Source organism: Pseudorasbora parva, chromosome 9 (assembly GCF_024679245.1).
Source record: "Pseudorasbora parva isolate DD20220531a chromosome 9, ASM2467924v1, whole genome shotgun sequence".
Classification (NCBI taxonomy): Eukaryota; Metazoa; Chordata; class Actinopteri; order Cypriniformes; family Gobionidae; genus Pseudorasbora; species Pseudorasbora parva.
Genome location: NC_090180.1, coordinates 573,412 through 599,521, shown reverse-complemented (window position 1 = coordinate 599,521; position 26,110 = coordinate 573,412). Strand labels below are relative to the sequence as shown.

General features: G+C 42.4%; 1 protein-coding gene across 1 annotated transcript; it reads right to left on the bottom strand.

Annotated features, from left to right (window-relative positions):
• Positions 1–1,042: 1,042 nt before the first annotated feature.
• On the bottom strand, positions 1,043–2,807 carry LOC137089385 (immunoglobulin superfamily member 3-like). The gene is made up of 3 exons (XM_067452966.1): positions 2,768–2,807; positions 2,294–2,656; positions 1,043–1,792 (listed from the first exon to the last, which is right to left on the bottom strand). The coding sequence occupies exons 1-3, from the start codon at positions 2,805–2,807 to the stop codon at positions 1,359–1,361; spliced, it is 837 nt and encodes a 278-aa protein (XP_067309067.1). The 3' UTR covers positions 1,043–1,358.
• Positions 2,808–26,110: the final 23,303 nt, after the last annotated feature.

The following is a 26,110-nucleotide window of genomic DNA, read 5'->3' as shown; positions in this document are numbered from 1 at the left end:
GCTGAAAAGACGTTGCTCGTAAGAGAGTCGCAACATCACGGAGGCTGGTCACCATTTTGTAAGGCCGCCCAAATCGTCCCAATGGAGGCTAACGATCGGCGGGTGAAGGTCGCTGCGCGTTCGTCTTTTCAGCGGGGAAAAGGGGATTTTATTCCAATTCCTCGTTATCTGACTCCATTTAAATTAGAATTTAGAATTTGGGTTAGAATGCCAATTGGTTATTTGGTCATTCATTTTTAATAGTTTAAGTACACATTTAATTATTCCGTTTAACCCTTTGTTGAAATTATACCCAACCTGAATAATTCCAGAGCAAGTCAGAATCCATCAAAGTGTAACAATTTATTTACAGTCAGGTAAATGTATAAAGCCAATTACATAGTCAATTCAAAGGTAATCCATATATAACATCAAATAGTCTGAAGTAAAGAATGAAATGTATACCTGACTTCTGAAAATTGCATAATGCTGGCTATCTTAAGACATCCAACATTACGGGCTGACCGGTTTAAAGTGTCAAGCCCTGAGCTCTTTGTAACATTTCCTTAAATACCCAGAAACAAATGCACAAACTCTTTCAAATGTAAACACGAGTGCACAATGGGAATTTGCAAGACTTGTATTGATGTAAAGGCCAAATGGCTGAAAGCCACACCCACCAAACTAAGACAAGATATCTTTAAACTCTTAAAACATTGATTATCTTTTGGTTAACTTCTGTGGAGTTGAGATATTTGTACCAGTCGCACTGAAACATTTCAAATGATATCAAACACATATAATACTGTATCGTGTGGATTGACATTGTAATATAGAGATTTTGTGTGTATTTTCAGGTGATCTCAGCATGAGACAGGGAAGGAATTGGGGGAGACGGGGTATATAGGGAAAGATGTAGATTAGCTGATACTGAGGTGAGACTTGCGTCTCCAGTGGTGTGTGAGGGACAGTTCAGATGTTAATTTCCTTTATTTTCTCAGAGAGTCCTTGTTCTTCATTCAGACATTTCGGCATATACTAGTTTTTTCAGTCTTACAGTTTACATATGATGACGGAAGCGTTAGTGGAACTCAGAGAATGCATTGCAGTGCCTGTACTTAGAAAAATAAAAATACATTATTTGAATGGTCAGAGAACAGTCTGGGTGGTTCAAGAAGAGGCGGTACTCCACAGAACGTGACTTAATGCTGATTGGACAGTATATCCAGAGGCAGAAGAGTGACAGCTCAGTGTCTGCTGTCATGTTACGCTGGATGCAGGACTCCAGAATGTGAATATGGTGCTCGAGACTGAGGTTGTATTGTTGTTCTCATGCCGCTTCCTCTGGACGTATAATGTACATGTTGGAAATTGCACTTTCAGTTTCTAATATGACAGAAGACAGCATCACAAAATAAAAACACCAGCTTACATGTGCACGGTCTCTCTGAATGGTTGTGTACAGTAGAGGGGTTTTTGTACAGTGTGTGTGTGTTTCCTGTGACTGTGGGCCTCAGAGCGCAGTAATACACAGCTGAATCCATCACTGCTGTTGAGGAGATCTGCAGATACACACGCTTATGGGCTTTCTGAAGTTTGATTGACACACGCGGGTTCAGTCGACTGGCTTTTGCCACATATTCAGAAGCTTCATCAATCATTATTAGAAATTCTGATCTTGATCCGGGTTTTTGTTGATACCAGTGTAAACTGTCTACCGAGCCTTCGTATGTGCATGAGAGCGTGAGGTTTTCATTCTCCATTAACTCTGCAGTGTTGTTATCAGATTTGATTCCATACCCAGTGGTTTCATCTGTAAAGAGATATAGATTTAGCACATATTACTGAGCACTGAGAGGAAAAAACAAAGAACTAAAAGCAAATAAAGCTCAGTTCTTACCTAAATAGTAGAAAAATATGAGCAGAGAGATCAACAGCATTGTTTTTGTGAAGGTTTCTCAAGAGCACTGATAGCTCTCTCCTGTCTGCACTGTTTTGCAGATCTAGCTCCGCCTACTCATTCTCATGCATTACTTTCATTCGACTCCATGTTCTTACTCTGTGCAGTTTGGTACAGAGCTTAGTTTAATAGTCAGCTTAAGTGCATCAGGTATGTCAATTAATAAACAGTTTACTGTATGCTGAGAATCATCTTGGGAATACAGGATAGCCATTTATTATAGTCGGCATCTGCTTAGAATACTGCCTTTTCACTATAAGCTGGAAAAAATTTGTTTAATATTTAGACACAAATTGGATGTACTAAAGTATAATTATATTAAACTCCTTTAGAGCTGAGGACTTGCTTAAAAACTATGCATCATGATCTTCTGCCTTAAAACTAATTTCTCTGAGTTTTTGTAGTGTGCAGTTGTGTTTCCTGTCACTGTGGGCACCAGGGCACAGTAGTACATGGCAGAGTCTGAGACTTCTGTAGAAGAGATAGTCAGATTCATATGTTTGACGGCTTTATCAGCAGCAGCGGTCAGACGGAGAGAGGAAGATGATTTGGTCTCAAAGAACAAAATGAGGTGTTCAGGTTTGGATCCGGGATACTGACGGTACCACTGCAGATTGTCAACTTGGCCAGTATAGTTGCAGATCAGTGTAACATCTTTTCCTTCCAAAACATGTTTCTCTGTGAGCAATGGTGTTATCACATCTGCAGCAGCATTCTCTGATTAAAACAAACACACACAATTAAATATTATTTGTAATGGACTAATTCAGATTGTCAACAGGATAAGGAGAAAGAACATTTCCACAGTAATCGGTATGAATCACTCACCTCTTAGAAGAGAAGATATAATGAATACCAGGAGCAACATCTGCACTAATAAGAGACAATGACTCTGAGAGTCAAGACTTACAGTTACTAGAGTATAAGGGACTCAATGTAAGTCTGTCTGCTCTGTTTTTATTCTGAGCTGAGACTGAACTACAATGGTTCCTAGAGCTCCACCTTCTGGCACAATGCAGGTCAGATCTCTAACATCTGCTAACATGGTAGTTCTCAGACAAAAGCAACACTATGTTAGAGGGGGAAAGACTGAGACACTGCAGGGGAAGAAGCTCCTCCCTCTTAGAAATATGACTATACAACATACAAGACATGTTTTTGTGCAGTGTAGATGGTTTTCCTGTGACTGTGGGCTGCAGAGCACAGTAATACAGAGCAGAGTCTGATACAGCAGCAGAGGAGATCTCCAGATCCACACGCTTATCATTGAGTCTGATGGACATATGCGGCTGAGGTGGAGAAGCTTTGGTGACATGTTTAGAAGACTTCACAATCAGCAGCAGAAACTCTGGTGTTGATCCAGGCGTCTGCCGGTACCAGTGGAGACTGTAAGCTGATCCATCATATGTACAGGACAGAGTGATGTTGCTTCCTTCAGTTAAAGCTACAGATGGTTGGTCTGGTCTGATGACATTCCCATTCACTTCACCTGCAAACACATTCAACAGTCAAGCAATGCAATGGACTATTTATTTTAGTAATATTCTGGAATACGGCCTAAAATGTCTGATAAATAGGACTTACAGTAAGTGAGGATAAATATTAAAACAGAAGAGATGAGTAGCATGATTCTGTAGTTTGAGTTTAGACTCTATCAGTATGAAGGTAAGGCATTGTTGTCTCTGTTTTATTCTGCTGCGGTCGACTAAACCTTGAGCTCCTCCCTCACATACTGTACCTCCTGCTCATCTTACCCTACACATACTGACTGTATAGGAAGAAGCTGTAGTCAACAGCCTAAAAGCGGCATTATGAGTGTGTGATTCATCTGATATTACACTGTTTATTAAGTGGACACTCAGTGCTGGAATACGTTTTGAAGGCTTATTCAACTGGCCCCGATTCTCTGAAATATTAACCATTAATACTATTAGACTAGCTCTTAATACTGATATGAACAGCACACTGATGCTGGAAACATCGGATCGTGTATTGTGCCACTGTTTTAAATCTGCATTGTGCATTATGATCTTCTGCCTTAAATATAATTTATCACTGAGTTTTTGTACAGTGGTGTTGTTACACTTTTGCAGGACCAATCACAGTCTGGCTTATCCACCTGGTGTGCTATTGGTGGGTTTAACACAATGATGGTTAAAGAAGCAATTAACGATGATTGTTGATCACGCCTCTTTTGCAGTAGAAAATACAGAGCAGACTCCCCAGACAAATGTTAAATCTTAAATTGACTTGAAAAGAGGTTTTACTGTTATAAATAAATTATTTGTGAGCATTAGCGTAACATAAGGTTTTCGAATAAACACGAAACACACGTGATCGCTGTCCTGCTGTGAATCCGGTCAATCGTGGATCAGCTGTGTCGTCATCAGAGCTCCTGCAGTCCCCTTGAGAATCTGCACTGGCTGCATCAGCGGCTGATCTTGAATCACTCTCGCGGTACTTTGTTGACATACGTCACAGTCACGTGCCGTCGGCGCTGCCTTAAGTCGGACAAAATTTCTAACCGGCATGCACTGCTTCAAGTCTGCCGCCGATCGGTCTGCGCATCGCTGGGTGAAGTCGAACAACCCTATGTTGTCATGTTCTCATTGGTTAATTGTTTGGTTTGTGCACAGGTGTTCCTTGTTTGTCATTAGTGTTTTGTGCCATACATCTTTGTCTAGCTTTGTTATATGTAACCTAGTGTTGTGAGTGTTCTATGTTATCGTCAAGTTAGCCCCTTGTTTCTTTTAAGTTTGAATGAATAAACTGCACTTGGGTTCTTCAACGCTTGCCATCAGTGAACTCCTATGTTACAATATTGTAAATTATAGTGTTTTTTTGTAAAAGAGGCCTTACATGACCAATAATTACCAAGGAAAAGGTAAAGTAACATTTTCTAACTAACAGTTTTTGTAGTGTGCAGTTGTGTTTCCTGTCACTGTGGGCACCAGGGCACAGTAGTACATGGCAGAGTCTGAGACTTCTGTAGAAGAGATAGTCAGATTCATATGTTTGACGGCTTTATCAGCAGCAGCGGTCAGACGGAGAGAGGAAGATGATTTGAACTCATAGAACAAAATGAGGTGTTCAGGTTTGGATCCGGGATACTGACGGTACCACTGCAGATTATTAACATTGCCAGTGTAGTTGCAGATCAGTGTAACATCTTTTCCTTCCAAAACATGTTTCTCTGTGAGGAATGGTGTTATCATGTCTGCAGCAGCATTCTCTGATTAAAACAAACACACACAATTAAATATTATTTGTAATAGACTAATTCAGATTGTCAACAGGATAAGGAGAAAGAACATTTCCACAGTAATCGTTATGAATCACTCACCTCTTAGAAGAGAAGATATAATGAATACCAGGAGCAACATCTGCACTAATAAGAGACAATGACTCTGAGAGTCAAGACTTACAGTTACTAGAGTATAAGTGACTCAATGTAAGTCTGTCTGCTCTGTTTTTAATCTGAGCTGAGACTGAACTACAATGGTTCCTAGAGCTCCACCTTCTGGCACAATGCAGGTCAGATCTCTAACATCTGCTAACATGGTAGTTCTCAGACAAACGCAACACTATGTTAGAGGGGGAAAGACTGAGACACTGCAGGGGAAGAAGCTCCTCCCTCATAGAAATATGACTATACAATATACAAGACATGTTTTTGTGCAGTGTAGATGGTTTTCCTGTGACTGTGGGCTCCAGAGCACAGTAATACAGAGCAGAGTCTGATACAGCAGCAGAGGAGACCTCCAGATCCACACGCTTATCATTGAGTCTGATGGACATATGCGGCTGAGGTGGAGAAGCTGGAACTTCAGTTTTAGTGGACTCATGAATCAGCAGCAGAAACTCTGGTGTTGATCCAGGCGTCTGCCGGTACCAGTGGAGACTGTAAGCTGATCCATCATATGTACAGGACAGAGTGATGTTGCTTCCTTCAGTTAAAGCTACAGATGGTTGGTCTGGTCTGATGACATTCCCATTCACTTCACCTGCAAACACATTCAACAGTCAAGCAATGCAATGGACTTATTTAGTTTAGCGATGTTCTGGAATACGGTCTGAAATGTGTGATAAACTGAACTTACAGTAAGTGAGGATAAAAATAAAAACAGAAGAGATGGGTAGCATGATTCTGTAGTTGGAGTTCAGACTCTATCAGTGTTTGTATGAAGGTTGTGCTCTCTTCTGGTGAAGTTTGCAAAGATTTGAGCTCCTCCCACACATGCTACTTTTCATGTTACTGGAATCTCCTCTATGCTCTTGAGACTGTGCTTGCAGACACAGCAAACATTCTTGCAATGGTACATATTGATGTGCCATCCTGGCGGAGTCCGACTGCCTATGCAACCTCTGTAGGGTCCAGGTATCACCTCATGCTACCAGTGGGGAAACTGAGCCTAGCCAAGTGCAAACCTGGTGAAAAACAGTCAGAAAAGATGAGTAGGGAAAGAAAATGTCAGTGGCCTCCACCTGTAAACCCATTCCTGTTTTGGTGGTCTTCTCATTGTTGCCCATCTAGGGAACCTGTTGTTAATTTCATTCAAAATCACCTGAAACTGATTAACAACCGCCTCTGCTACTTAACTGACAAGATCAATATCCCATGAGTTTAACTGACTTGATGCTATTCTCTGATTAAAAATGGTTTCTTTAATATTTTCAATTCCTTTTATGCTCCTGTCACTCTGCCGTGAGACAAGACCGGTGGGTCGCACAGCTGGTACTCATTAACACTCGCCACCGGCCCGCTCTCACAGCCCCTTGCCTCGCTGCTTGCCACAAATACTATACACGTTTCAAAGGACTTTTTCCAAACTCTCTTATGTCATTTTTTAAACTTTCATTCCATTTCTTCTTGGTTATTATTTATTTGATGTTGTATCAGTGAATCTGGTTTATTTGATATAAAGTGTGAGCACAACTGGAACATGTGGTAGATTGTCCCTGGTTATCTAAAAATAGCAATCATCATTATGAGACGACCTCTTGCTGGTGTTACTTCAAGTGTCTGTATGGCACAGAGAGTTTGTCTTGTGACTCTGGGCTGCAGGGCACAGTAGTCCACCGCAGAATCATCCGCATGTGTAGAGGATATTCTCAGATTCATTCGCTTCATTCCTTTATCAGCCGTAGCATACAGACGGTGCTTGGGCTCTGACTGACCAGTGGTCTCACAGTAAAATATGAGAGGTTTGGATGTGGGATACTGACGGTACCACAGCAAACTGTGGATATTGCCACTGTAGTTGCAGGACAGAGTAACATCTTCTGCTAAAACATGCTGCTCCATCGGTAATGAGGTTATCACATCTGAATCAGCATTCTCTGAAAAAAAAACAACATTCAAATTCATGGACTAAGTAAAATTATGTAATCAGTTTTACTGACACATTGAAACATCTGTAATTTCTTATTTGTAAATTATTCTTATTCATCACTTACCATTAAAAAGAGAAAATATAATGAGGACCAGAAGCAACATGAAGCGAACAAAGGCCTTTAGAGTCAATTCTTGCAGTTTCCTCCAGACTGACTCAGTTTATATCTGTGCTCTCTGTTTGGAAATAACTGGAATGAGAGCGCCACCTTCTGGCAGAACTCATGCTAAACTATGGCTCTCTGCTGTATATCTGATGTAAAGCAACTGACAGTATAATGTGTGTGATAAACCACCGATTAAGTTCACCATGTAAATAAAACAACATAGCGGTGCAAAAGTATAGGGAGTATTTTTGGTAAATGCATTGCAGTTATTTTACGACAACATGATAAACAGATTAGATGTCAATCTACAAAAATTACCATCTAGTAACGTTCAAAGGAATCCCGTATTCTAGGTGAAGGTCAGAACTGAGAATGGAGAAATAATTAATAGAGTGATATGGTTCTGTAAAACCTACTGACAAAATATTTATGTTTAGAATATTTAAAGTACACTATAAATAATATATTTGTAAAGTTGTATTTGAATATTATTTGCTTTTACTTCAAAACTTTGATTATCTAAATAAAAATGTTTTTTTCCCCCACCATTTTTAAGTGTAAGTTTGTACTTTAATTCTTTTAATAATTGTCTTTTGAACAAGATTTTTTATATAGAGAAATACACTACATTGCCGAAAGTATTGGGACACCTCAAATCATTGAATTCAGGTGTTCCCATCACTCAATACTAAGAAAAATTCCACGCTCAACTGTTAGTGGGATTATAACAAAGTGGAAGCCATTGGGAACAACAGCAACTCAGCCACGAAGTGTTAGGTGTTAAACGGCTTGGGGACGGCCCCTTCCTGTCCCAGCATGACTGCGCTCCAGTGCACAAAGCGTCGGCCCATAAAGACATGGATGAGGAGTTTGGTGTGGAGGAACTTGACTGGCCTGCACAGAGTCCTGAGCTCAACCCGACAGAACAGCTTTGGGATGAATTAGAGCGGAGACTGAGAGCCAGGCCTTCTTGTCCAACATCAGTGCCTGATCTCACAAATGAGCTTCTGGTCAAACATTCCCATAAACACACTCCTAAACCTTGTGGAAAGCTTTCACACAAGAGTTGAAGTTTTTAGTGCTGCAAAGGGTGAGCTGACTCCATATTAAACCCTATGGATTAAGAATGGCATTAAAGTTCATCTGCATGTAAAGGCAGGCCTTAAAACTGGCAATATAGTGTATGTCTTCTTCAACAACTCAATCCTGGAAAGTCTCATGTGCTTTTGTCAAAACTGATATAGACATGGAATGGTTGGAAAATTCTTAAAGGGGTTATGAATAGAGGAATCAACTTTCTTTTTGAGCTTTTGATATATAAAAGGTCATCGTAATATAAGAATATCCTCTAAGTTTCAGAGCTGAAAACTTCTTTGACACCAGGCTCAGCAAACGGTCCTGTGCTTCAAACTGACGTCAGTGCGCAACGAAACACCGACTCGTCTAATCCAGTATCCCCGCCCACTGACTCGTCTAATCCAGTAGCCCCGCCCACTGACTCGTCTAATCCAGTGGCCCCGCCCACTGACTCGTCTAATCCAGTAGCCTCGCCCACCGACTCGTCTAATCCAATAGCCCCGCCCACCGACTCGTCTAATCCAGTAGCCACGCCCACATACTCGTCTAATCCAGTAGCCCCGCCCACCGACTCATGGAGGGCTCGTGCTAGCCAACAACAAACATGCTGAGGAAGGTAGCAAGATATTGCGCTATTCCTGGTTGTGGAAGAACAGTCGCTGCATAAGCTTCCTTCGGATCCTAATATTAGGAATGAGTGGTTGAACTTTATTTTTAATGAAGTTCCAGCTCACGTGGGGAAGACATGTTCACTTCAGTTCACCGCAGGATCGTTTATAAACAAATCTCCAGTCGATGCTGGATTTGGATCTGACAGGAATGGTGCAACACACCGATGTGAGTAAAACGTGTTTTGATATGTGATAGTACTGCATTGTTATAGATCGTTTTCCTTATGTGTACGTGTCTAAGAGAGCATACCTTTAGCACGCTGGACTCAGACACGTATGGGCCAGGGCTCGCAAAGCCCGGCAGACTAATCAATCTCATAGTATTCCGTTCTTGTTCTGCTTTTCTCTCTCTCTCTTGTTGACATCTGAGGGGCGGCGCGCGCCGAACGTGTTTGTCTGCGCGCGGTTCGTGCTTATATCATCTGTGATCGAGATAATCATTCTGGTTGCCGCTTCTCCCTCATTCCCTCCTCTCCCTGAACTGATAGCAGAGCTTAAGATCATTAAATATGCAAATAAAAAATATGCAAAATACCTTTAAAGGTATTTTGATTTTATGCCAAGCTTTATTATTTCAAGCAGCAGAATATATTTTTTGTCTGGTAGATGGTGAGTGATTGTCTTGGTATTTTGCAGTCAATTTTTGTATTGATTATAACTACATTCTTAGCCAGTTCTAAATGACTTTTCTGTTCGGGGGATGTCCTTGCTATATATAAACGTAAAAAAGAAAACAAGAAATACAATCTGGAAATGGTCAATAATCTTAAATGGCTATAATGTAAATTTAAATGTCATATTTGCAGCATAATTTAATATTACAGAGAGACAAGAGAGAGAGAAAATAACTCTCTTGGAAATAACATTATGCAATAGAAAAATTATGAGAAGGTTTTTGTAGTGTGCAGTTGTGTTTCCTGTCACTGTGGGCTCCAGGGCACAGTAGTACATGGCAGAGTCTGAGACTTCTGTAGAAGAGATAGTCAGATTCATATGTTTGACGGCTTTATCAGCAGCAGCGGTCAGACGGAGAGAGGAAGATGATTTGGTCTCAAAGAACAAAATGAGGTGTTCAGGTTTGGATCCGGGATACTGACGATACCACTGCAGATTACTAACACTGCCAGTGTAGTTGCAGATCAGTGTAACATCTTTTCCTTCCAAAACATGTTTCTCTGTGAGCAATGGTGTTATCACGTCTGCAGCAGCATTCTCTGATTAAAACAAACACACACAATTAAATATTATTTGTAATGGACTAATTCAGATTGTCAACAGGATAAGGAGAAAGAACATTTCCACAGTAATCGTTATGAATCACTCACCTCTTAGAAGAGAAGATATAATGAATACCAGGAGCAACATCTGCACTAATAAGAGACAATGACTCTGAGAGTCAAGACTTACAGTTACTAGAGTATAAGTGACTCAATGTAAGTCTGTCTGCTCTGTTTTTAATCTGAGCTGAGACTGAACTACAATGGTTCCTAGAGCTCCACCTTCTGGCACAATGCAGGTCAGATCTCTAACATCTGCTAACATGGTAGTTCTCAGACAAACGCAACACTATGTTAGAGGGGGAAAGACTGAGACACTGCAGGGGAAGAAGCTCCTCCCTCTTAGAAATATGACTATACAATATACAAGACATGTTTTTGTGCAGTGTAGATGGTTTTCCTGTGACTGTGGGCTCCAGAGCACAATAATACAGAGCAGAGTCTGATACAGCAGCAGAGGAGATCTCCAGATCCACACGCTTATCATTGAGTCTGATGGACATATGCGGCTGAGGTGGAGAAGCTGGAACTTCAGTTTTAGTGGACTTCACAATCAGCAGCAGAAACTCTGGTGTTGATCCAGGCGTCTGCCGGTACCAGTGGAGACTGTAAGCTGATCCATCATATGTACAGGACAGAGTGATGTTGCTTCCTTCAGTTAAAGCTACAGATGGTTGGTCTGGTCTGATGACATTCCCATTCACTTCACCTGCAAACACATTCAACAGTCAAGCAATGCAATGGACTTATTTATTTTAATAATATTCTGGAATACGGTCTAAAATGTCTGATAAATAGTACTTACAGTAAGTGAGGATAAATATTAAAACAGAAGAGATGAGTAGCATGATTCTGTAGTTTGAGTTTAGACTCTATCAGTATGAAGGTAAGGCATTGTTGTCTCTGTTTTATTCTGCTGCGGTCGACTAAACCTTGAGCTCCTCCCTCACATACTGTACCTCCTGCTCATCTTACCCTACACATACTGACTGTATAGGAAGAAGCTGTAGTCAACAGCCTAAAAGCGGCATTATGAGTGTGTGATTCATCTGATATTACACTGTTTATTAAGTGGACACTCAGTGCTGGAATACGTTTTGAAGGCTTGTTCAACTGGCCCCGTTTCTCTGAAATATTAACCATTAATACTATTAGACTAGCTCTTAATACTGATATGAACAGCACACTGATGCTGGAAACATCTGATCGTGTATTGTGCCACTGTTTTTAAATCTGCATTGTGCATTATGATCTTCTGCCTTGAATATAATTTCTCACTGAGTTTTTGTACAGTGGTGTTGTTACACTTTTGCAGGACCAATCACAGTCTGGCTTATCCACCTGGTGTGCTATTGGTGGGTTTAACACAATGATGGTTAAAGAAGCAATGAACGATGATTATTGATCACGCCTTTTTTGCAGTAGAAAATACATAGAAGACTCCCCAGACAAATGTTAAATCTTAAATTGACTTGGTCTGGGGATAGCCAGACAACCACCGCACCAGAGCCCTCTGCCAAGATGGCCTCCATGCTCGAGCCAGAATCTTCAGAGTGTGCAGCACTGACCACTGTGGCCACGGGAATAGGGGCTAAAAGTAACATGATAAGTTCATACAGGCAACATCATCATTCACTGTGAATTTTGTGGGCATGGAGCCCAACAGTCCCACAGTGCCTGCCGCTCTAGAGTCTCGTCCATAGATGGCCACTGCACTAGAGCCCTTTGCCGCCTAGATGGCCGCCACACCAGAGCCATCTATCTGCACCGCCATGGCTTCCTGGACTGCCGTCTGGGCAGTATTTAAGCCTGTGCGGTCTGCGAATGCTCCAGGGCTCAGGACCGCCACTGCCTTGTCATGGTCCATATCTTGTCACCCTGCAGTGGCCTGGTGCACCATCCTAGACCGCCCTCCTGGACTCTTGTATGTTGTGTTGGTTTTGTTGAGCATCAGGAGCCGCCCATAGAGTTGATGACCTGTAATATCAGGTGTTTTGGTTTTGTTTCATGTCATGTTTGTAGGTGTGTTGGACATCGGCTGTGGCTGGATGTATGCGATTGGCGAGAGTAGCTGAGTGCAGGCGGGGAGGAGCTGCAGATGGAGACGTGACGTCGGACACTTTCTGCTTCCCGTGGTGACGCTTGCGCTGCGTTTGCAAACTTTAATCACAGCTGAAGTTAAAAAAATGCAATATTTCTCAAATACACAGATGTTTCAAATTACTTTTTAATTCAATACTATATGTACTGCTTAAAAAAGCATCTATTTGGACAAGATTAAAGTTCAAAATATAAACATACACTACCAATGAAGTGTTGTCAACGGTTTTTATCAGTTTTAGTTTGATAAACATGACAATATAACATCGCGACTACATGAAAAGAGGTTTTACTGTTATAAATAAATTATTTGTGAGCATTAGCATAACATAAGGTTTTAGAATAAACACGAAACACACGTGATCGCTGTCCTGCTGTGAATCCGGCCAATCGTGGATCAGCTGTGTCGTCATCAGAGCCAATCGTGGATCAGCTGTGTCGTCATCAGAGCCAATCGTGGATCAGCTCTGTCTTCATCAGAGCCAATCGTGGATCAGCTGTGTCTTCATCAGAGCCAATCGCGGATCAGCTGTGTCGTCATCAGAGCCAATCGTGGATCAGCTGTGTCGTCATCAGAGCCAATCGCGGATCAGCTGTGTCGTCATCAGAGCCAATCGTGGATCAGCTGTGTCGTCATCAGAGCCAATCGTGGATCAGCTGTGTCTTCATCAGAGCCAATCGTGGATCAGCTGGGTCGTCATCAGAGCCAATTGTGGATCAGCTGTGTCGTCATCAGAGCCAATCGTGGATCAGCTGGGTCGTCATCAGAGCCAATCGTGGATCAGCTGTGTCGTCATCAGAGCCAATCGTGGATCAGCTGTGTCGTCATCAGAGCCAATCGTGGATCAGCTGGGTCGTCATCAGAGCCAATTGTGGATCAGCTGTGTTATCATCAGAGCCAATCGTGGATCAGCTGTGTCGTCATCAGAGCCAATCGTGGATCAGCTGTGTTATCATCAGAGCCAATCGTGGATCAGCTATGTTATCATCAGAGCCAATCGTGGATCAGCTGTGTCGTCATCAGAGCCAATTGTGGATCAGATGTGTCGTCATCAGAGCCAATTGTGGATCAGCTGTGTCGTCATCAGAGCCAATCGTGGATCAGCTGTGTCGTCATCAGAGCCAATCGTGGATCAGCTGTGTCGTCATCAGAGCCAATCGTGGATCAGCTGTGTCGTCATCAGAGCCAATCGTGGATCAGCTGTGTCGTCATCAGAGCCAATCGTGGATCAGCTGTGTCGTCATCAGAGCCAATCGTGGATCAGCTGTGTCATCATCAGAGCCAATTGTGGATCAGCTGTGTCGTCATCAGAGCCAATCGTGGATCAGCTGTGTCGTCATCAGAGCCAATTGTGGATCAGATGTGTCGTCATCAGAGCCAATCGTGGATCAGCTGTGTCATCATCAGAGCCAATCATGGAACAGCTGTGTCGTCATCAGAGCCAATTGTGGATCAGATGTGTCGTCATCAGAGCCAATTGTGGATCAGATGTGTCGTCATCAGAGCCAATTGTGGATCAGCTGTGTCGTCATCAGAGCCAATCATGGAACAGCTGTGTCGTCATCAGAGCCAATTGTGGATCAGATGTGTCGTCATCAGAGCCAATTGTGGATCAGCTGTGTCGTCATCAGAGCCAATTGTGGATCAGATGTGTCGTCATCAGAGCCAATTGTGGATCAGCTGTGTCGTCATCAGAGCCAATCGTGGATCAGCTGTGTCGTCATCAGAGCCAATCGTGGATCAGCTGTGTCATCATCAGAGCCAATCGTGGATCAGCTGTGTCGTCATCAGAGCCAATCGTGGATCAGCTGGGTCGTCATCAGAGCCAATCGTGGATCAGCTGTGTCGTCATCAGAGCCAATCGTGGATCAGCTGTGTCGTCATCAGAGCCAATCGTGGATCAGCTGTGTCGTCATCAGAGCCAATCGTGGATCAGCTGTGTCGTCATCAGAGCCAATCGTGGATCAGCTGTGTCGTCATCAGAGCTCCTGCAGTCCCCTTGAGAATCTGCACTGGCTGCATCAGCGGCTGATCTCCAATCGCTCTCGCGGTATTTTGTTGACATACGTCACAGTCACGTGCCGTCGGTGCAGTCTCAAGTCGGACAAAATTTCTAACCGGCATGCAGTGCTTCAAGGCTGCCGCCGATCGGTCTGCGCATCGCTGGGTGAAGTCGAACAAGCCTTATGTTTCCTGTTTTGCCATGTGTTCCCTTTTGTCATGTGACTTCTTTGCTCTCATGTGATCATGTCTTGTGCTTCCCAAGTCTCATGTGCTATGTTGTCATGTTCTCATTGGTTAATTGTTTGGTTTGTGCACAGGTGTTTCTTGTTTGTCATTAGTCTTTTGTGTGTATTTAAGCCCTCATGGTTTCCATTCACTTTTATCTAGCTTTGTTATATAACAAACTGTTTGTGAGTGGTCTATGTTATAGTCAAGCTAAGCCCTTGTTTGTTTTAATGAATAAACTGCTCTCGAATTCTTCAGTAGACTCCCATATTACGATATTGTAAATTATAGTGTTTTGTCTTGTAAAAGTGGCCTTACATGACCAGCAGTTAAAAAGTAAATGGTAAACTACCATTTTTTAAAATATCTGTAAAATGTTCTGCCTTAAATCTAATTTCTCTGAGTTTTTGTAGTGTGCAGTTGTGTTTCCTGTCACTGTGGGCTCCAGGGCACAGTAGTACATGGCAGAGTCTGAGACTTCTGTAGAAGAGATAGTCAGATTCATATGTTTGACGGCTTTATCAGCAGCAGCGGTCAGACGGAGAGAGGAAGATGATTGGGTCTCAAAGAACAAAATGAGGTGTTCAGGTTTGGATCCGGGATACTGACGGTACCACTGCAGATTCTGAACATTGCCAGTGTAGTTGCAGATCAGTGTAACATCTTTTCCTTCCAAAACATGTTTCTCTGTGAGGAATGGTGTTATCACGTCTGCAGCAGCATTCTCTGATTAAAACAAACACACACAATTAAATATTACTTGTAATGGACTAATTCAGATTGTCAACAGGATAAGGAGAAAGAACACTTCCACAGTAATCGTTATGAATCACTCACCTCTTAGAAGAGAAGATATAATGAATACCAGGAGCAACATCTGCACTAATAAGAGACAATGACTCTGAGAGTCAAGACTTACAGTTACTAGAGTATAAGTGACTCAATGTAAGTCTGTCTGCTCTGTTTTTAATCTGAGCTGAGACTGAACTACAATGGTTCCTAGAGCTCCACCTTCTGGCACAATGCAGGTCAGATCTCTAACATCTGCTAACATGGTAGTTCTCAGACAAAAGCAACACTATGTTAGAGGGGGAAAGACTGAGACACTGCAGGGGAAGAAGCTCCTCCCTCTTAGAAATATGACTATACAATATACAAGACATGTTTTTGTGCAGTGTAGATGGTTTTCCTGTGACTGTGGGCTGCAGAGCACAATAATACAGAGCAGAGTCTGATACAGCAGCAGAGGAGATCTCCAGATCCACACGCTTATCATTGAGTCTGATGGACATATGCGGCTGAGGTGGAGAAGCTGGAACTTCAGTTTTAGTGGACTCATGAATCAGCAGCAGAAACTCTGGTGTTGATCCAGGCGTCTGCCGGTACCAGTGGAGACTGTAAGCTGATCCATCATATGTACAGGACAGAGTGATGTTGCTTCCTTCAGTTAAAGCTACAGATGGTTGGTCTGGTCTGATGACATTCCCATTCACTTCACCTGCAAACACATTCAACAATCAAGCAATAAATGGACTTATTTATTTTAGTAATATTCTGGAATACGGCCTAAAATGTCTGATAAATAGTACTTACAGTAAGTGAGGATAAATATTAAAACAGAAGAGATGAGTAGCATGATTCTGTAGTTTGAGTTTTAGACTCTATCAGTATGAAGGTAAGGCATTGTTGTCTCTGTTTTATTCTGCTGCGGTCGACTAAACCTTGAGCTCCTCCTTCACATACTGTACCTCCTGCTCATCTTACCCTACACATACTGACTGTATAGGAAGAAGCTGTAGTCAACAGCCTAAAAGCGGCATTATGAGTGTGTGATTCATCTGATATTACACTGTTTATTAAGTGGACACTCAGTGCTGGAATACGTTTTGAAGGCTTGTTCAACTGGCCCTGATTCTCTGAAATATTAACCATTAATATTAATATTCTATCTCTTAATACAGATACGAACAATACATTGATACTTGAAACATCTGATAGTGTATTGTGTCACTCTTTTTAAATCTGCATAATGCATTATGATCTTCTGCCTTAAATATTATTTCTCATTGAGTTTTGTACGGTGATGTTGTCTTACACCTTTGCGTGACCAATCACGGACTGGCTTATCCACATGGCGCGCTATTGGCGGGTTTAACACAATGACGGTTAGAGAAGCAATAGAACAATGCTCGTTTATCACGCCTCTTCTGGTCTGATTGGTTGAAAGACTATCCAATTGCATACAGAGTCCTTTTTGATCACACCTGTTTTGCAATAGAAAATACATAGCAGACTCCCCAGACCAATGTTCAATCTTAAATTGAGTTTGGTCTAGTGATAGCCGGACAACCACCACATCAGAGCCCTCTGCCAAGATGGCTGCAGCTCCAGAGTCCTCTGCCAAGATGGCTGTCAGACACCAGAGCCATCTGGTAAGATAAACACAGCTCCAGAGTCCTCTGCCAAGATGGCCGTCAGACACCAGAGCCATCTGGTAAGATAAACACAGCGCCAGAGTCCTCTGCCAAGATGGCCGCCACACACCAGAGTCCTCTGGCAAGATAAACGCAGCACCAGAGTCCTCTGCCAAGATGGCCGACACACACCAGAGTCCTCTGCCAAGGTGGCTGTCACAAACCAGAGCCCTCTGCCAAGATGGCCGCAGCTCCAGAGTCCTCTGCCAAGATGGCTATCACACACCAGAGTCCTCTGCCCAGATGGCTATCACACACCAGAGCCCTCTGCCAAGATGGCCGCAGCTCCAGAGTCCTCTGCCAAGATGGCCACAGCTCCAGAGTCCTCTGCCAAGATGGCCGCAGCTCCAGAGTCCTCTGGCAAGATAAACACAGCGCCAGAGTCCTCTGCCAAGATGGCCGCAGCTCCAGAGCTCTCTGCCAAGATGGCCGCAGCTCCAGAGTCCTCTGCCAAGATGGCCGCAGCTCCAGAGTCCTCTGCCAAGATGGCTATCACACACCAGAACCCTCTGCCAAGATGGCTATGACACACCAGAGCCCTCTGGCAAGATGGCCGCAGCTCCAGAGTCCTCTGCCAAGATGGCTATCACACACCAGAGTCCTCTGCCAAGATGGCCGCCACACACCAGAGCCCTCTGGCAAGATAAACACAGCGCCAGAGTCCTCTGCCAAGATGGCCGCCACACACCAGAGCCCTCTGCCAAGTTTGCCGCAGCTCCAGTCCTCTGCCAAGATGGCTGCCACACACCAGAGCCATCTGCCAAGATGGCCACCACACTCAAGCCAGAATCTTCAGTGTGAAGCACTGACCATTGTGGCCACGGGAATGTGGTGTGACCCTGACCCATGTCCAGTGAATGTTCTGGCCATAACTCTATAGCTATGCCCAATATTTATTTATTTAAAAAAAATATACATTTTTATATTTATTCTATTGGTAACATATAGGTGACACTTTTTTGGGAAGGGGTGGGGGGCTAAAGGTAACATGATAAGGCCATGCAGGTCACATTCATTCACTGTGAATTTTGGGGGCATGGAGCCCAACAATCCCACAGTGCCCTCCGCTCCAGAGACTTGTCTCAGATGCCTGCCGCACCAGAGCCATTTGTGCACAGGTTTTCCTTGTTTTGTCATTAGTCTTTTGTGTGCATTTAAGCCCTCATGCTTGCCATTCACTTTTGTTTAGCTTTGCTATACGAGACCCACTTTTTGTGAGCGTTCTATGTTATAGTCCAAGTTAAGCCCTTGTTTAACGCTTGCCATCAGTGGACTCCCATGTTACAATATTGTAAATCATAGTGTGCTTTGTCTTGTAAAAGTGGCCTTTCATAAACAATAATTAACTAGTAAAAGGTAAACTAAGATTTACTAATATATCTGTAAAATGTTTTGCCTTAAATCTAATTTCTCATTGAGTTTTTGTAGTGTGCAGTTGTGTTTCCTGTCACTGTGGGCCTCAGGGCACAGTAGTACATGGCAGAGTCTGAGACTTCTGTAGAAGAGATAGTCAGATTCATATGTTTGACGACTTTATCAGCAGCAGCGGTCAGACGGAGAGAGGAAGATGATTGGGTCTCAGTGAACATAATGAGGTGTTCAGGTTTGGATCCAGGATACTGACGGTACCACAGCAAATTATAAACACTGCCAGTGTAGTTGCAGATCAGTGTAACATCTTTTCCTTCCAAAACATGTTTCTCTGTGAGCAATGGTGTTATCACGTCTGCAGCAGCATTCTCTGATTAAAACAAACACACACAATTAAATATTATTTGTAATGGGCTAATTCAGATTGTCAACAGGATAAGGAGAAAGAACATTTCCACAGTAATCGTTATGAATCACTCACCTCTTAGAAGAGAAGATATAATGAATACCAGGAGCAACATCTGCACTAATAAGAGACAATGACTCTGAGAGTCAAGACTTACAGTTACTAGAGTATAAGTGACTCAATGTAAGTCTGTCTGCTCTGTTTTTAATCTGAGCTGAGACTGAACTACAATGATTCCTAGAGCTCCACCTTCTGGCACAATGCAGGTCAGATCTCTAACATCTGCTAACATGGTAGTTCTCAGACAAAAGCAACACTATGTTAGAGGGGGAAAGACTGAGACACGGCAGGGGAAGAAGCTCCTCCCTCATAGAAATATGACTATACAATATACAAGACATGTTTTTGTGCAGTGTAGATGGTTTTCCTGTGACTGTGGGCTCCAGAGCACAATAATACAGAGCAGAGTCTGATACAGTAGCAGAGGAGATCTCCAGATCCACACGCTTATCATTGAGTCTGATGGACATATGCGGCTGAGGTGGAGAAGCTGGAACTTCAGTTTTAGTGGACTTCACAATCAGCAGCAAAAACTCTGGTGTTGATCCAGGCGTCTGCCGGTACCAGTGGAGACTGTAAGCTGATCCATCATATGTACAGGACAGAGTGATGTTGCTTCCTTCAGTTAAAGCTACAGATGGTTGGTCTGGTCTGATGACATTCCCATTCACTTCACCTGAAAACACATTCAACAATCAAGGAATGAATGGAGTTATTTATTTTAGTAATATTCTGAAATACGGTCTACAAAGTTTATGATAAATAGTACTTACAGTTACTGAGGATAAAAATAAAAACAGTCAAGATGTGTGACATGATTCTGTAGTTGGAGTTCAGACTCTATCAGTATCTGTATGAGGGTTGTGCTGTCTGTCACTGATGTCGGTTTGATTTCTTCTGCTGAAGTTTGCAAAGATTTGAGCTCCTCCCACACATATTACTTTTGATGTTACCATCAAGTCAAGTCACCTTTATTTTATTGTGTTTTATACAATACAGATTACAGGGATCAACAGGACAATAATGATTCAAAGATGCAAATTCAATTCAGCTGTAAGGCAGCTCTAACAGAGAATAGAGTAATTCTTCAGCTGAAGTTAGTTCAGTGTTGATTCAGTTCTGCTGGAAGATCATCAATTATTAAATGAGTTCAATTCAGCTGTAAATCAGAAAATATTGACGCCATCGTCAAGCTCAACTCAGTCTAATCCTCCATATACAGTATATGAATAAGAATCATATAAAAGAAAAATATTTCACAACAGTATGACTGTCCCAGAATGATGGTTAATGATTTCACATAAATAAATTCTATATTTTTCTGTTGAATTACAGTTAAGAACTGTATGTGGAAACTATAGTGTTAAGTGCTATACACGTTTCAAACGACTTTCCAAACTCTTATGTAATTTTTTTAACTTTAATTTATTTTATTCTTGGTTATTATTATTTGTTTGATGTTGTATCATTGAGTCTGGTTTATTTAGATATTATGTGTGGGCACAACTGAAACATGTTGGCAATTTTAAAACCATTTAAATTGCCCCTGATTATCTGAAATAGCAATCATCATTATGAGACGACCTCTTGCTGGTGTTTCTTCAAGTGTCTGTATGGCACAGAGAGTTTGTCCTGTGACTCTGGGCTCCAGGGCACAGTAGTACACCGCAGAATCATCCGCATGTGTAGAGGATATTCTCAGATTCATTCGCTTCATTCCTTTATCAGCCGTAGCATACAGACGGTGCTTGGGCTCTGACTGGCCAGTGGTCTCACAGTGAAATATGAGAGGTTTGGATGTGGGATACTGACGGTACCACAGCAAACTGTGGATATTGCCACTGTAGTTGCAGGACAGAGTAACATCTTCTGCTAAAACATGCTGCTCCATGGGTAATGAGGTTATCACATCTGAATCAGCATTCTCTGGTAAGATTAAGTAAGTAAGAGTAAGACTAATTAAGACTAAGTCAGATTATGTAATCAGATTTACTGACACATTTAAACATCTGTAATTTCCTATTTGTAAATTATTCTTATTCATCACTGACTATTAAAAAGAGAAAATATAATAAGGACCAGAAGAAACATGAAAAAAACAAAGGCCTTTAGAGTCAAGCCTTGCAGTTCCCTCCAGACTGACTCAGTTTATATCTGTGCTCTCTGTTTGGAAATAACTGGAATGAGAGCGCCACCTTCTGGCAGAACTCATGCTAAACTATGGCTCTCTGCTGTATATTTGATGTAAAGCAACTGACTGTAGAATGTGTGTGATAAACCACTGATTATCTTTGATTATCTTTGGTAGTGAATGAAATGGTGGGGTGTTCTTGACCGTTCAACGCATGTACAGTGATCTTGTTAGTGAGGGGTTTGAGGGGAATCTGAAGTTTGTGTGTGAATGTGTGGTCCATGAAGTTACCTTCAGCCCCGGTGTCCAGAAGTGCCTGACAGTCGAATGACCATCTGTCTTACCGGAAGGAGTGTAGATGTAGATGTGGTATTCTCGGCAGAGATCCCACCAGATAGTAGCCTCATACTTACCATCGGGCTTGGCCTTTTACCGGACAGTTGTAAGTGTAATGGCAAGCTTCCCCGCAGTAAAGGCAGAGGCCCTGAGATCTCAGCTCGGGAAAGTCGAGCGTCCACTCTCAACGCCAACTCAATCAGTCCATTAAGAGATGTAGGAAGATCCAGGGCGTAGATCTTTCTCTGGATGTGGTCAGCCAACCCATGTAGGAACGTCCCACTGCACCTCCTCGTTCCATTGACACTCTGCCGCTAGTGTTCGGAATTCAATTGAAAAAGTCAAAAACCCATCTCTCTCCCTGACAAAGGTCCGCAAGTATCCTGGCCGCCGCTCTCCCAGCGGCGGCCTGATCGAACACTCATCTCATTTCCATGGAGAGTGTCTGGAAAGAGGCTCAGCATTGATCTTGGTTATCCCACACCGCTGTTCCCCATAGTGCCGCTCTCCCAGTCATCAGCGTCAGGACAAATGCGACCTTGGCTTATTCGCAGTTGAAGGTCATGGATTGGAGAGAAAAATACATGGAGCATTGTGTTAGAAAAGTTCTGCAGTAATTGGGTTCACCTAAATACGATTCAGGAACTGGTAGACAGGGCTCCGACTGGGAAGGGCTTTCCGATGGTGTGGGGGGAACAGCCGGTGTGGGTGGCGCAATGGGAGCTCGTAGAAGTTGGAATTGCTGGGTGAGCTAAAACACAAATACAAACGAAGATTGGTGACACAGGGACTGAGATGGTCAGATGAGATGTTGATGTGCTCTGTGCTGTGTGTCTTACCTGGACCTGTTCGGCATTCCAGTCTCATGCTTCCTGCTCCTGTTCAGTGTTTTGTGGACTTATGCTCTGTGTTCGGATCTCATCTTCATCTCTAACCAGCACACCTCGACTTAGCATCTCATCTGACCATCTCAGTCCCTGCGTCACCAGTCTTTGTCTGTATTTGTGTTTCTGAGTACAATGGTCATGATGGTCCGGACTCTGCATATCCTGCCTGAAGACGAAGGCAGAGGTGCAGCCGACCCCCCGTGAGGTATGGAAGGGACCATCCTGGTGGTGGTGGGGTGGAGTAGGGAAGGATGGCGGTGAATTGGGGCGTCAGCATCTGACTCAAACATGAGTAAGTACCTATCTTTTATACCCAAGTATTAGAATGTGATTGGATAGATAGAAGTTGAAGTGACGTAACCCTTAAGTCTTCCCAGCAGAACTTATGCTAAAGCTTTCATGGATGAGGAGTTTGGTGTGAAGGAACTTGACTGGCCTGCACAGAGTCCTGAGCTCAACCCGATAGAACAGCTTTGGGATGAATTAGAGCGGAGACTGAGAGCCAGGCCTTCTCGTCCAACATCAGTGCCTGACCTCACAAATGAGCTTCTAGAAGAATGGGCAAAAATTCCCATAAACACACTCCTAAACCGTGAGGAAAGCCTTCCCAGAAGAGTTGAAGTTGTTAGAGCTGCAAAGGGTGAGCCAACTCCATATTAAACCCAACGGATAAAGAATGGGGATGGCTTTAAAGTTCATGTGCATATAAAGGCAGACGTCACAGTACTTTTGGCTATATAGTGTACGTCTTCTTCAACAACTCAATCCTGGAAAGACCCATGTGCTTTTGTCAAAAACTGAACTGGACATGGAATGGTTGGAAAATTCTTAAAGGTATTTTGATTTTATGCCAAGCAGAATTTTATTTTAAGGAGCAGAATATATTTATTGTCTGCTGGATGGTGAGTGATTGTCTTGGTATTTTGCAGTCCATTTTTGTATTGATTATAACTACATTCTTAGCCAGGTCTAAATTACTTTTCTCTTCAAGGGATGTCCTTGAAGTAAATAAAAGTAAAAAATGAAAACACAAAATACAATCTGGAAATAGTCAATCTCAAATGGCTATAATGTACATTTAAATGGCATATTTGCCGCATCATTTAATATCACAGGGAGACAAGAGAGAGAGAAAATAACTCTCTTAGAAATATAACTGCAATAGAAAAAATATTTGAAGGTTTTTGTAGTGTGCAGTTGTGTTTCCTGTCACTGTGGGCACCAGGGCACAGTAATACATGGCAGAGTCTGAGACTTCTGTAGAAGAGATAGTCAGATTCATATGTTTGATGACTTTATCAGCAGCAGCGGTCAGACGGAGAGACGACTCTGATTGGGTCTCAGTGAACATAATGAGGTGTTCAGGTTTGGATCCGGGATACTGACGGTACCACTGCAAATTATAAACATTGCCAGTGTAGTTGCAGATCAGTGTAACATCTTTTCCTTCCAAAACATGTTTCTCTGTGAGGAATGGTGTTATCACGTCTGCAGCAGCATTCTCTGATTAAAACAAACACACACAATTAAATATTATTTGTAATGGGCTAATTCAGATTGTCAACAGGATAAGGAGAAAGAACATTTCCACAGTAATCGTTATGAATCACTCACCTCTTAGAAGAGAAGATATAATGAATACCAGGAGCAACATCTGCACTAATAAGAGACAATGACTCTGAGAGTCAAGACTTACAGTTACTAGAGTATAAGTGACTCAATGTAAGTCTGTCTGCTCTGTTTTTAATCTGAGCTGAGACTGAACTACAATGATTCCTAGAGCTCCACCTTCTGGCACAATGCAGGTCAGCTCTCTAACATCTGCTAACATGGTAGTTCTCAGACAAAAGCAACACTATGTTAGAGGGGGAAAGACTGAGACACGGCAGGGGAAGAAGCTCCTCCCTCTTAGAAATATGACTATACAATATACAAGACATGTTTTTGTGCAGTGTAGATGGTTTTCCTGTCACTGTGGGCCTCAGGGCACAGTAGTACATGGCAGAGTCTGAGACTTCTGTAGAAGAGATAGTCAGATTCATATGTTTGACGGCTTTATCAGCAGCAGCGGTCAGACGGAGAGAGGAAGATGATTTGAACTCATAGAACAAAATGAGGTGTTCAGGTTTGGATCCGGGATACTGACGGTACCACTGCAAATTATCAACACTGCCAGTGTAGTTGCAGATCAGTGTAACATCTTTTCCTTCCAAAACATGTTTCTCTTTGAGGAATGGTGTTATCACGTCTGCAGCAGCATTCTCTGATTAAAACAAACACATACAATTAAATATTATTTGTAATGGACTAATTCAGATTGTCAACAGGATAAGGTGAATATACACTTCCACAGCAATCGTTATGAATCACTCACCTCTTAGAAGAGAAGATATAATGAATACCAGGAGCAACATCTGCACTAATAAGAGACAATGACTCTGAGAGTCAAGACTTACAGTTACTAGAGTATAAGTGACTCAATGTAAGTCTGTCTGCTGGGTTTCTAATCTGAGCTGAGACTGAACTACAATGGTTCCTAGAGCTCCACCTTCTGGCAGAATATAATGCTACTTCAATAATATAATGATTGTTACAGTGCCAGTGTGTCTGAAATTACAAACGGTAACAGAGAAATGTTAACTGTTAACCCTTTAGGCACCAGAGGTATTTTCCTAAAATGTTCGATTTTGACATCTTAATTTCAAAAGGCTATATCTTACAAGTGATAAAAGGTAGACTTTCTGTAAATTAGAGAAATATTAAGGATTACCCAAAGTTTGTGTAGGGATTACTTTTTCCCATATAATTAGCATATTATGACATTTTTGGTGGTGGCAATCTTGGATTATATAATTTTCATGAAAAGACACGTTTAAATGATAAAATGCAGCACTTCTTTCCCCCCAAAATGTCCCTCACCTTCTGTATGCTATATTGCACAATACTGAATGCTCAAGTAAATAGTAAACAAACTGGGATTAATCATTATTAATAAATGATAGAAACAAACCGAATGCATATAGCGTTTAGCCTTTTGTGGAAGAGATTTTCCATTTACTACATACAGTAGGCACTCTGATTCCGCACATGCACTCATCTAAAGGATTATTAGGAATACCTGTCCACTTTCTCATTAATGTGATTATCTAATCAACCAATCCCATGGCAGTTCTTCAGTGCATTTAGGGGTGTGGTCCTGGTCAAGACAATCTCCTGAACTCCAAACTGAATGTCAGAATGGGAAAGAAATGTGATTTAAGCAATTTTGAGCGTGGCATGGTTGTTTGTGCCAGACGGGCCGGTCTGAGTATTTCACAATCTGCTCAGTTACTGGGGTTTTCACACACAACCATTTCTAGGGTTTACAAAGAATGGTGTGAAAAGGGAAGAACATCCAGTCTGCAGCAGTCCTGTGGGAGAAAATGCCTTGTTGATGCTCGAGGTCAGAGGAGAATGGGCCGACTGATTCAAGCTGATAGAAGAGCAACTTTGACTGAAATAACCACTCGTTACAACCGAGGTATGCAGCAAAGCATTTGTGAAGCCACAAACACGCACAACCTTGAGGCGGATGGGCTACAACAGCAGAAGACCCCACCGGGGACCACTCATCTCCACTACAAATAGGAAAAAGAGGCGACAATTTGCACAA

Coding starts and splice junctions, on each gene's coding strand:
- LOC137089385 (XM_067452966.1), bottom strand. CDS start 2,807: ATGTTGCTCCTGGTATTCATTATATCTTCTCTTCTAAGAG. Junction 2,657..2,767: donor TATATCTTCTCTTCTAAGAG/GTGAGTGATTCA, acceptor TGTTTTAATCAG/AGAATGCTGCTGCAGATGTG. Junction 1,793..2,293: donor GCAGAAGATCATGATGCATA/GTTTTTAAGCAA, acceptor ATCTCTTTACAG/ATGAAACCACTGGGTATGGA.